General features: G+C 34.6%; 1 protein-coding gene across 11 annotated transcripts in view; it reads right to left on the bottom strand.

Annotated features, from left to right (window-relative positions):
* Positions 1 to 13,357, bottom strand: part of NAALADL2 (N-acetylated alpha-linked acidic dipeptidase like 2) — a 466,113-nt gene that overhangs the window by 91,675 nt on the left and 361,081 nt on the right. For all 11 annotated transcript variants that reach the window (XM_051781725.1, XM_051781724.1, XM_051781723.1 and 8 more), the window contains 3 exons: positions 8,463 to 8,555; positions 4,412 to 4,617; positions 2,766 to 2,885 (listed from right to left, as the gene is read on the bottom strand). In XM_051781725.1, coding sequence (XP_051637685.1) covers positions 2,766 to 2,885; positions 4,412 to 4,617; positions 8,463 to 8,555 — 419 coding nt within the window. The remainder of the gene's footprint in view (positions 1 to 2,765; positions 2,886 to 4,411; positions 4,618 to 8,462; positions 8,556 to 13,357) is intronic.

The raw sequence follows: 13,357 nt of genomic DNA, 5'->3' as shown, positions 1-13,357 counted from the left end.
TAGAATATTCAGATGAACTACGTTTCAGCTAAAATATCTTCTCTCCTTTTCCCAGAAATTAAGGGAAAAAGATGTATTGGAAAGTGCAGTGATTAGCAATTGTCCAAAATTTTTTTACTCGAGTTCTCCTTCACAGGACAAACTACAGGTTTTCATTGTTTTCCCCAGAATCCTAAAACTTAACCTTTGTAGGCTTTTGTAACAAGTATTAATTTTCCCTAGGAAGATATTTTCCCTCTGTTTTACTGAGATGGAGTGTCCACAATTTTAGCACAACAGTGAGCACTGCCCTTAGGGCAAATAGTGAGATTTTAGTCTCCTTTTCCTCAAAACAACAGTGTTGTAACACTGTTTAGCAGTAGAAAAAAGTACTGCAAGATAGTCTATTTTGTTGTAGTTTAAAAATGGAATTCTGAGTTTTACCATTGAATCCAGTATCTTCCATGTATCTACAAATTACGGAAAATTTCTATCTAACTAAACAAGAAAGGCTATTTTCTCTTTTAATTTTAAAATGGATTGGTATTATTAACTCTAAATTCTTGTTTCACTTTTTTTTCTGTTCTAACATAATTTCAGAGAATTACTATTACGAATTAAAATTATCCTTGTCTCCCATTGGAATTTTTAAGTCCTTCTTTGCAACCTGCACCTGGTAACAAGAATCTCATGTGAACAGACTCACAATTTCTTCAAGGTGAAATGAGCTCCAAACGGTCCCATCTTACCTAATTTGCTCTATCATAATTTTGAGGTAATCTGTAATTCCATTGTCTTCTTGGCAAGTGCTGGAAGCAATATCAATATTCTTTATAAGCGGATCAGTCTTCCAGAAAAAGTCTGTGGCAAATTGTGAGCACCCGTGGGAACAAATGGAGATCTGTGCTGGGCTGTTCCATCACTGTCAATATACTTGACATGATTTCAGAAATCCAGCCAGCATTGGGAAGCAATAATTCCTACAAATCTTTTTAATGTCACAAACTGTACGACAGATGCACTAATTACAAATAATAATATCCTACCGAAAGTAAAACCAGACACGTTGCCTTGCGTGCATTCGATCCTTTACTTTTTAAATGGGGCTTCAGGGCAAAATGCAGAGTGGATACACCCTCAGTATTAAAGAATCAGAAGTGACATGGAAGGTGTTCACTGGAACTAAAAAGTATTAACTTCTAGTCATGTTTTATTGACTGTCATCTAATTAAGAAGTGCAAGGTAAGACTGCTAAGGGAGGCTGTGTCCATAATGCTGAACAGGATACAATATATATTACAAGAATTACTGAATATTAAGAGCACACCCAATGCATCACAGAAATACAGTGGAAGTAAAAAAGAGACTTCCTTTGCTTTCTCTCCAAAACAGAGGGCATGAATGCAATGCTCATACTAATATGGCATTTATTAGAATGAAAGAGTTGAATCTTAATAAAGTGATAAATAGATAACAAAGAGTCTGCTGCACAGTTTAGTTTTCAGATTACTGCCATGGACTGTGTTGCGAAGTCAAAGAAATAAAATGAGAAAAAACCAAATAGCTCAAGGACTTAATGTAATAAAATTACTCCCTTAAATAGTGAACACTTGTTTTAATGGAGATAGGGCTGCAAACATCAATAGGTTAGCAAAAGGCTAGCAACCTCTGAGGACAGTATTTTTTGCGAATACATTAGCTAAAACTGATAATAAAATTTGAATTGATATATCCATAACACCTGCAGACTCACATATATAACATTATAAATAATTTTACACAAACAGAAGATTTTTTTTTTTCCCCTGAAATGATGTTGCATCGCATTTTTCTCAATACTTACACAGAATAAACCAGATTCTTTCCATGAGGAAATTAACACCTAATCACTGGACAGGAGAAGTAGTTAAAACATTGCTAAGAAGCAATTTAGTGATATAACTTTACTAAGTTAGTTGCCGAGCCAGACCAGTCTTACACTGAGTTCAATTCAAGATGCTACTCTGAGGAGTGTTTGGTACCAAATGCTTCACAGGTAAGTAAAAGAAACACCAGAATAATCTAATGAGTATTAGCTTGGCAAACACAGAAAAAACATCTAAACCCTACAATTTATGAAAGTCAAATTGAGCTCCATTTTATGCATCCACTTTAATCTGGTTTTGTCATTTAGTCTGTGTCTTATACTGTTTTTACTTCATGGAAAATATTAATAAATTCAGCAACCTCAGAAACAGCAATAAGGTCATTAGTTTAAAGTCTTAGACCAGTGTAACTGTGGAATATTCTGACTCCAGATTAACCACAAAGGCATCACTGAGCACTGAAGCTGACATACTTACTTTAGACAGTATTTATTATAGTAAGAGTCATACTCTCCCTGTGTGTCATGTTACATCTGCTAAATATACAGGTTTAAATGCAAATTGAGAAACAGCCTGCAAAGATCTGATTAGGAAGAGAAAAAAGTGCTCTGTGCTAAAGAATAACAAATATGTTACTTTAAAGCTGTCAAAAATTAAAAAAGCTGTAGGGCATGCAAGTATGGTGAGACTTGATATAACAAGCAGGTGAAATAAGTTATCTTTTCCAACCTCTTAATACATTATTTAAAAAAAAAAAATTAACCTGCTGACTTAGTAAAAACTGTTAAGGTGTATTTGTGAGGTTAAAATTCCTAAACAAAACATCCTCCACTTATAGTCATGTAAAAGAAACTGGTATCAAGGGGTTTAACCATGTAACCTCATAAACAACATGTGAAACCAAATATTTTATTTCTATACCTCTGCTGCCAGCTGCTGAAGAGAAGGGGATGCAACAGGGTGTAAAGTTGAGTTGCCTCTGACTGGATCATGAAGGCTAACATAAGCCACAACATTTCTTTGAAGAACTCTCTTGAGGTCCTACAACACAAGCAGAGCAATGGTTACTACTATGCATCATTAGAATTAAGGCTTCTTTTGTTCTTTCACTTCCTTCCAGGGAAAAACTGCACCCAATGTTTCTGTCCTCTGTGATTTCCTAAGTAATACTTAACTACTACTTCTTATAATATGCTGTTATGGACTTCAAAGGATATCCTGGTGCTATTTCTCTATATAACACAGGTTATAATTCCATTTCACACATCATCTCAACAAAATGCAAACAGGTCTGGGAGGAATTAAAAATGCCTACACTTGTAAGGTCAAAAATGAAAACGTTACACACTGTGAAACAATGTGATGGCCTTTTAAAGTTATGCCTGACAGAAGACAAACTTCAAAAGCAATCATTATCAACAGTTAAATGGACTCAAATTTTTAAGAGACAACATTCATATTTGAATTGCATAACTTTCTCAGTGTTTTCATTTTCTTATTTGTTAGACTATAAAAATACCATGTACAAACTGTTTCAATTATTATCTCTTTTTTAAAAAGATCCCCTTTGCCTTCTCAGTAATGAGTTCCTCTTTGCATGAAGTGGCTCTTTATATTGAACAGAAGGGGTGTAACACAATTACATCTGATGTAAAGCTGACTTGAAGTGGAACTAAACAAATTTTGCTTCCAGCCTGGATCTTTTCAATTTGATTTTTTCACCCCCTCTTGTTTTTGAAGAATAATGATGTCGGAAGTATGAAATTTCAATGAGGGCTGGCTGCTTCTTACGCACGATAAAAAGTAATTAACTCTTTATTTTATCTACTGTTTTAATTCATATTCATCGTTAATGTTGGAAAATCAGCTATGAAACTCTCTGCCAGCTATTCCTCTAATATATGAACTGAAGTCCACTGTAACTATATATGATCATCCATACCCTGTTGAAGTATTTTCTGTCAATAATCTGGTTTCTATTCTGTTGAAACTAAGAGCCCAAGGAATTGCCTGTGTTGGATTTTACCTAACTCCTTAGCACAAATATCAGAGAAATGAATCAGCACTAGCTGTGGAGGCACTGCAATGTTTATGTCGTTAATGTAAACCATAGCATGGTTCTCTCCTTTTCATTTAGTGTGCTCTTGATTCACTTCTCCCCACACTAAGCCTTACAATTAAAAATGAGAATGTTGAACTCCCAAGAAGGACAAAAAGCTCTCTAAGCTATTCCTTGGCCTATGTAATTTGTTGAGGTTTTTCTCCCTCTATCAGACCCTGGCAATGACCTTTTACAATGCTCTGCTGAATTAGGGAGGGAAATCAGCTCTCAAAGGTGCTGTATGTGCAACCCTCACAGCTATGGAAACATCCTGCCATCTCATTATCCACAGGGACAGCCTCAAAAGGTGTTTTCACTGCATTTGCTATGTGGTACATGAATGAACACAGACAGACCTCACAGACCAGCTAATGAACCACAATTTCCACGTGGTAATTGCATATTGTTTTCACGCTTTCAACAAAAGTAATCATTATTGCAATGACACCGCCTAAAATTACTTTACCTCAGCCCACTCATATGAACCAATGTTCCCAAAGGCTGTTCCTCCCCATGAGCAGAAAACAATGGTCCTGTCAGGTCTCCAGCCCCTCTTAGCCTTCAGTGTCAAGGCTTGGATCAATGCTGTGATGACAGCAGTGCTACTGGCCCATCCTTGTCCACCATAAGGGTTCAAGCTGCTGTGATGGCTCCCAATGATGATGTATCTGTCTGAAATGTGAAAAAAAGAAAGACAGACAGGAAATTTACTTCTTCTGGATCCCAGCGTTAAAAGAATTCTAAATAACCCTAAAAAATGAACTCTGTTAGTGATATGTAATGTCATTAGTACAACACAAAGCTGTCAACAAAAATTCATATGATTACATGCAAGACAATCATACAACATATATACATAAAAGCGTGAGTACTACTTAAAAATGAGCTAGTAAATAAATATATGTATATCCTTTCCTAATTAAACCTCCGTGCACTTGCCTTCATTGTTTGCTTACTTCTCTCCTTATAAATCTGATATATACCATTTTTACAGCAGGGCTTTGTCATATAGACAATCTAATATTTCCAAGCTCACATTAGAGTGTTATGAAGATATAAAAATAAGTAGGAAACTGTCTTCAATACACATTAGCATCCAAAAAAGAAAACAAAAGGTGTGGTACTACAATAGGTAACATAAATAAAATACACAAAGTATTAGTACTCCCTCACCTGGAAGACTGTGTTCAGTGCTCACCACCCTATCTCAAAAAAGACATGGTAGAAACAGCAGTTGAGCAGCGGGTAACCAGAACGGTTATAGATCAGGACTTAGACTTCCATGTAAGGAGACATTAAAATACCTGGACTGCAGGTTTAGAGAAGAGACATGACAGAGGAATAGAGATAATGAATGATACAGAAACGGTAAGTCAGACCCAGTAGTTTTGTTAATGCTGGGAGAAAGACCTTTACAGGATGAAAAGCAAGAACTTTCAGCCTGAAATAAAGAACACACCTATGGTTACCCCCCCCCCCCCAAAAAAAAAAAGCAAACAACACTTTTCTTACAGAGAAATAACACTAAATCTTCATCTCTCAAGGTATTCATATAATCCATATACCACTCACAAGAGGAAAAAACCCCCTTATTTTATTCCAAAAACAATGATGTGGTATGAAATAGCATGAACGACTAGTGTGACTGAGGCCTGTCAGAGATGTCAAAGTTGAGTTATGCTGAATGACTTACTAAACTACTAGACCTTCTGTGTGAGATGAATTCACAACCAAAGCCTCTTTGAAGGACTGTTCACTGATTTTGTTGTGATATTAAGTAGTTTCTTTCTGGTCAAGATCTAGTCTTTTAAAGGTTTCTTTCAATATTTCAGGATACCAGTAGAGAACAGAACAGCTATCAAGTGATGCCAGATCCACAACAACCTCTGGGTGTTGTTTGGGTTCCAAAAAGTGCAAAAAGTTTTGGTTTATTTTCTTTATCCATGGGGATTCACTTTACACTTGCTGTCAGTACACCAGAATGTGGCAACACATAGGTGGTAAAATGCCAACATTTTATATTTGCTTATAAAATTATATATCTACTCCTCAGTATTTTTTACAGTGACTGTTGCCTAGAAACGATTTTAATAGAACATCAACAGACTTTGATTATAAACCTATTCTCTATTAAACTGGACTTTTATCAGCTCAACAAAACACAAAGGCATGTTGTTTTATATGGAATCAAAAATGCTTTACAAACAGGGGATTTGTTATGTAGCTATAATACAATATTTTTAATCAATTGCTTGGGGAGTGTGTAGGTATGTAAATGAAAATTTCTTTCTAAAAATAGACATGCAAAGTGTAAACCTAAGTGTACATAATAATGTAACAAAATGCAATCTAAATCACATAATTTTGCAACTTGTGTATTGCACCATGAAATGCTTAATTGTAGGTTGCACTAACAATGAAAAACCATAAAGTCTTCAACTCACTTAATGAAAGGAATTTGGAACAGAAATTAATGGCCTTAAAGGCTTCTATGTCATTAAAAGAAATGCCATAGAGGGATCAGACAGGGTCAACACTTACCCCATATTACGTGAAGGGGAAAGGGAAGAGACATTATTAAAATAATGTGGGACATTTTGATGGAGCAGAAGCTGCAAGCAGCAGCTTACTGTAGGAGAAGCCAGTTGAACAAGCAGGGGCAAAACATAACAGCTGGTGTCTCCTTTACAATTCTTTATCTCTGCACATCTCTCTCTCTTGAATAGAGGTAATACCCTGAAGCAAACAAATACAGGAAAAGCATAGGAGAAAGGATGGTCATGCTTGCAGAGGCAGCAGCTGTCCTTTCTCAGAATCACATGGTAAGAAAAAAGAGAAAAGACTAGAGATAGAGAAAAAAATACCCATCAGATACTTTTGGAGGTGATAAGGACAGCGTTCAAGTTAGTGACGGGTTGGACAAGTCTCTTTATACTATCTTCTCTTGTTATATATCCCCCTTTCAGCCATGTTCAATAGAGCTATAAAATCAGTGTTTCATTTTTCAAGTTTTAAACTGCTATCAAGCAGCACATTTGATCTTCTCCTAAATCTTTTAATATCTTGGTTAGAATCGAGATGCTCATTCTTACTCCTCAGATCAAACATCAGCTAAGATCACCATTACCTAGATGTGTCTGTCTGTGCATTAGATGTTTAACTTGTGCCTACATTAGCAGCCAGTTGCTATGGCTCTTGTTCAGCCAGACATCTACAGGACAAGCTGTTGCCATCTGGAAAGTGCTTTTGACTTCACTTGATTATATATCCTTTAATTCTTTAAGTTCAGCACATATTGACAAACCCTTTAAAAGTAGCTTCTTAATAAGAATGCAATAATAAGATGAAAGATTCAGGTAAAGAGGAGATACAGAATTTATTAAACATAAACTGATGCATGGTTCTTATTAGCTGGCTTGCTTCTGTTTCACAATTCAGTAGAAAGAATGTCTAAACATGGCAGTTTCTGCCCTTCAAATTCCATGACAGCTATTTGCAAAACATTAGCAACAGTAGACTGGTAGCTTCAAATTAATGAAGGAAATTAAATCCTTTACTGAAATTAAATTCACCGTGCTAATTGTTTTCTATGTTGTTTCAAAAAAAATATTTTGGTGAGAAGTATTCACTGGTGAATTTACAGTATTCACAGTATTCTGGTGAGAAACATTTAGCTCACACAAAACTCCTTATTTCACTAACAGGAATAACAATTTTCTCCTCTCCCTTCTCTATGACTTAAAATATGAAATGACTGGCCCACCTCCTAAGGGACTGTAAATAAATTTGCATCCTTTCCTCTGAACCTGATAAAAAAGTATTAAGGCAAGTGTGATGATGTTTTGATGATCATCATCTGTACCCTAGGAATTGGACTAACTCCACAATGCTTTGCACTATGTAAGTAACCAGCAGTTAAGTAACAGTGTTCATTCACGTTGCAGAAACCCTTCACTTCTTAGGCAAATTCACTTACAGACAGAATAATCTCATTCTTATGATATCTTCATAAGATCTTCATTCTTACAATATCCTGATTATCACATTATCCACGTACAGCATCAAAGGAGGGAGGGGGGTTGTGCTTTATGTCTCAGTTGCATTTAGAATCTTATTTTTTAATTATTAGACATAGAGAACAGTAATCATTATTCATAGAATTGTATGAAACTAGCTTAAGGCATGACTGTAATACAATGTAAGGCTGCAGCAAGTGTTAAAATCATATTAAAATTAAAACCATAACATAGTTACTTGGTATAAACTACTAATACTCTCTATAGTCTATGTGTAATGCCTGATGCTCATGTAAACGTGTTTATTGTAACTACAACCCCCTTCAGCTTTTTCTCTCTTTAACACTTATGTTCTGTTGTCATAAATCAAATCACAAAATGACTACAATTAAGGATCTCTCCTTCCACTGCATTATGAGGCAAAACAGAATCCTGATCACACCTGTGACTCCCAGCCATCATGAAATAAATAACTGATACAAATGATAAAGGGATACTTACCAGGAAATACAGCTCCTTTTAAATATCCAACAACATTAGAAATAGTCTTGTAAGTTGTGACTGACTGAATATTCAGACTGATTATTTTTTTTCCTGTTAAAAGATTAAAAAAAAAAAGAGTTAAACTTGTTTATCTAGCCAAGAAATCTACAGAACACAGAATAAATTCCACATATATTAAAAAAGGTAAAAAAAAATAAAAAAATTTCAAAATAAAATTATACTGAAAAGGAACCAGAGATTAAAAAATGTAGTATTACACTATTTTACTTTTTTAGACCTATTTTAGCTGTGTGGTTCAAAGCTGGAATCTCAAAAGAGATCTCTACTCCTTGAGTTTAAAGATCATTGAATTTGTTCAATAAATGTTGCCAAAATACAACAGGGGAAAAAAACCCCAACAAACCTTAAACCAGTAGGATTTACATACTTCTGTAAATATGAAATTTGTGTTACTCTTTATAGGTTTTTCTCAGCTGATCCTTCACCCAGGTCAATCCATCAATAACATTCACAAAATTTTACCTGGTTTCTATTACATTTTCTTCTGGAGAAACACCCCTATGTTAAATCAGATGGGAACAGTTAGACCTCTCCATTACTACCCACACTGCCAGCCCAGGCTTTTGATGATACACTTCTGAACTTATGCCAACAGAAGTCAGTTTTTTTGGCTTAGCTGGTTTCAACTGAGGAAATAATGTAAATACATAGGAAGCAAAATTTTAAATCTGCTAAAACATAAGGGACTTGCCAGTATTGCTCAGCCAGTTGAGACTGTGGCACAGAATAAAGACAGGGAAAAGTATATGTCTGAGTTAAAATAGCTTTAAAAAATTAACTGTCCTCTGCCCTGCAGTGGGACAGAGTAACCACACAAACTCCTGCAGTTTGTGACAATGGAAACCAAACAACTAAGTCAGGGGAACTGCTGGTACCTTCCAAATGTTTCATTTGCATTATAATAGACTTTGTTAACATTCATCTCATCTGAAAGGTCATAACTTCTATCTGAGAAAAATGAAAATGTCTTAAGCTGCTCTAACTTCAAAGGCAGCAATTGTGTGACAATAACCACTGTGTCACCCCAGACACTCAGGGAGGGTCTCTTCCATCCAGGTATCCACACCCCCCCTGTGTTTAAAGGCATCTCTGAGACAGAATTCCTTCCATGTCCATACCCCAACTGTCACACACCTAAACTAAAATATTCCACTGATCATTTTGCTCTCTATCTCCCAGGCTATTATTCTCCCACAGATCTATTCCTGACAATTTGTTTCCAGGCTTTGTTTCCCGAGATATGGGAAGCATACAAGTGGGGAGTTTACTGCAACATGTAAAATAAAACCAGTACATCATTATGATACTGTTCTTCAAGGTTCATTTGCTGATACTTGATGTTTACTTGAAAATTCTCTTAAAATAAAATCTAATATATTTTAATTCACAAGTATTCATTTACTATTGAAAAAAGCAAACCAACTGTTAGGATCTTTGTTGTAAAAAATGTACCAGAAATATTATTCTGTTTTTCACTCAGGCAAGACCTCCTCTGCTATCAATAGACGTGTTCTGCTTTTACTTGAACACAACAGGAAAGAAAATGCAAGTCAAGTAAGTTAATCAAAAATAAACCACAGAACATGATTTTTCAATAATCAATCACAGCAAGTTAATTTTGATTTGTCATGCAATTAACTTCACCCTTCTGACGTAAATTACTGTAAGGTTTATTAACACCATGTGATGATGAATCATGTTTGTTCTATAAATCCACAGATAATATTTTAGAATTTTTAAAAAGTATTTGATTTAAAACAAAAAAATTATCCAAAGGGTTCCCAAAGGGACTTTCAGAAAAATGTGAGAAGAGCTCAAATCATCCATGTTGATTAAGCAGCTGAAATTTAATCCAAACTATGCAACTTACTTCTTGCTGCTGATTCTCACCTACAACCACTCTAGAGCCAATTCAGTCTTCTTGAAAAATAGTTTTAAATTCAAAACTGATTTCCTTTCCTTTTCTTACAACACTTCAGACACTCGTTTCTTTGGGCTCCACTTCAGAAAAAAAGATTAATCCTTTTGAAGACAACCAACTTCATTGTTTTTCCTTAACTGACATCAGTTATCCAGTCTTCAGCCAACAATGAAGAAACAGAAAATTAACTTCTGGCAATACACCATATTCTAGAATCAGATATTTGAGTTAATAGTCATGTAACACACTAGTCAGTTTAAAGTGACTTGGGCTTAAAGGCTTAGTACATCAGATGAAAAGGCTGAAAGTACTTTTCAGAGTACACAGCAGAAGCGAAATTTAATCCCTTTAAAGAGTTCTGACAACAAACCTCTCTTCCTTATGCTATAACTTAAAGATCTTGCCATCTTTCTCTTGCTTTTTTTCTGTATTCTCTGGAAAACTATGAGGAAACTTTAACTTAACATGATTCAGGATACACTTTGATTTTATGTAAGCCAAAAGCTACTTCTGAAATAGAAGAAGAGAAACGTATTTATTGTTATTTTTAATTTCTTTCTTTTGTGATTTGGAACTGTAAATTGTCTCATACCAAATGACTACCTTCTCCTCTCCTATTTACATAGTTATTTTTAGAAATGCATGGCTATTTCCCATTCATTTGACTGACAATTTTAGTACTCCAGATGAGTAAAAAAATTCTACTTGCAGTATTTATGTTAAAACACACTATGAGTTATGTTTTGTTTCTTTTTTTGTTTGTTTTTAACCTCATCCCAAGCTCATACAAACAGAGAGGAGTATAAGTTTGAGCCTCACTTTCAAACATATTGGTTAAATTCTTGAATCCTGATCATGCTAAATGCCTATAATCAGACAGTTTTCTGAGCATTTCTTGGAGTACTGAATTTTAAAAAGTATCTTTGGGGACTTGGGTTCAAAAATTGAACTAATTTGACGAGATTTTTGCTATTCATTTACAAAAATTTCCTGACATCACATTTAGCTCCAGTACAGAAGCACTGAGAACTAAACTAATTCAAGCATTTCGATAGCTCCTGGATCATAAAACCAGAAGTTATTTCAGAAGACTGCAGAAATAAGGTACACTGAATGTAATGCAGTTTTCAACATACTTCTGTTGAAACCAACATAAACCACACCTGAATAAACAGATATCAGTCTGAAATCACAATTAAACTAAAGATTTCAAACCTCATCAAACATCCATGGCCATGTAACTAACTTAGGGGGCACCAAATAAGCTGAAATAGTCATAATAATACTAAATTTGACAGATTTCTTGTTCCAGTCATTCAAAAACCTTACACCAGGCTTTAATAACTCAACTTCTAACTTTTTGACCACACATTACCAAGCTTTTCAGACACCCCTGAAGGCCAAGGATTGCTTTAATAATGAAAGCCACCGTTTTTATTAAGTTATTTGCCCCAAGAGCAGAGGTTTGTAAAGTAATATCAAATACCACAGAACATGATGGTAGAATAAGAACTAACTGCACTCAGTGTAGAAACACAGTAAGCTATTTATATGTAACCAATAATCAAATATATCATAGATTTCCTATATTCTATTGGTGATACTGTAAAAAATAATATGGCCTGGTATGCAGTTTTTGGAATACCCTGTTAATCACACAGGTATGACAAGTAAACATTAAAACATATATAACACCAGATTTTACTGTAGTTTGAAACAAATGCTTCATTTTCACCAGACATTTTCTAGAATAATTGAGTAAAAATTCCAAACTACTACTACCATCTTAGACTGCCTAGTTAACGGGCTTTTAAAATCTCACTGAACTGTGAAAAACATATTTCAGTTAGTTCTCAGTGTTTCATCATGTCAATTTGAGTGCAAAACCTTATCTACTACATATTTTATGTCAGTTTTCAATTAAGTTCAAACACAAAACTCTAAATGAAGAACTGTAATCATCATAAGCATTTATGTAACATCAGAACTTACACATAAAAACACTACATGCAACATAATGACATACTTAGAAAAGTGAATAAACATAAAATAGTATATACCCAATAATTTAAATAATCTCTGAAAAAATATTGTGAGACACTATCAAATTGCATGTGCAAAAATCAATACTGAATTTACGCAAGGTACAGCACTGTTGAATTATAAAATTATTTGCACAGGATCAAACTTCCAGGACAGATGTCCTGTAACAAAGAGCCTTTAGCGATTTGGGTTTTTTTCTTTGGTTTTTTTTTTGTTTGTTTGTGGGTTTTTTTGTATAAGCAGTGCACCATCTAGATACAGTCTCTTTGAAATCTGGTATCCTTAATATTTTTCTCTAATAGATTTCTATTTGATTAACCAACTATGTTGCCTACTAACAATATATCCCCTTTTTTAAACGGATATTCATAGATCCTGAGTTTCCAAGCCAAATCTTTGTCTGAAGAGCTTAATGAATAAATTTCTTGCTATTTAATTATCTTTTCTGACCTACAATGAGGAATCCAGAAATAAAACTATTCAGATTAAGAGCTTCTGAAAATAAGCAATGTCTAGAATAAAGTCCTTTAAGAAGGCTTTAAACTGGGATGGCTTAAATGGGATACAAAATCAATGTGTCAAAGTTAGTATCAAAGAGAGCTGAAAATGCTTCATATGGTACAGTTGAATTTCATAACCTCACACTATTTTGACAGTTTCTTTACCTGCTTTACAGCAATCAAAACCAAAACATCACATAGAAAAACAATGGCAGAGAACACAATTATGAAAATATACCTCGACTGTTTACAGTTCTAGTAGAAAAACTCTTGAGGCTTCAGGTGGGAGTAGAGAGAAGATACATAAAAAATGCTTCTCATGCTGTTCATGCTTAATTCATTCCATGAACTTAAAGAACAAAATTTAA

Source organism: Manacus candei, unplaced genomic scaffold, assembly GCF_025592945.1.
Source record: "Manacus candei isolate 608988 ecotype Guabito, Panama unplaced genomic scaffold, ASM2559294v1 h1tg000015l, whole genome shotgun sequence".
NCBI lineage: Eukaryota > Metazoa > Chordata > Aves > Passeriformes > Pipridae > Manacus > Manacus candei.
This window is presented reverse-complemented; position numbering and strand designations above follow the sequence as displayed.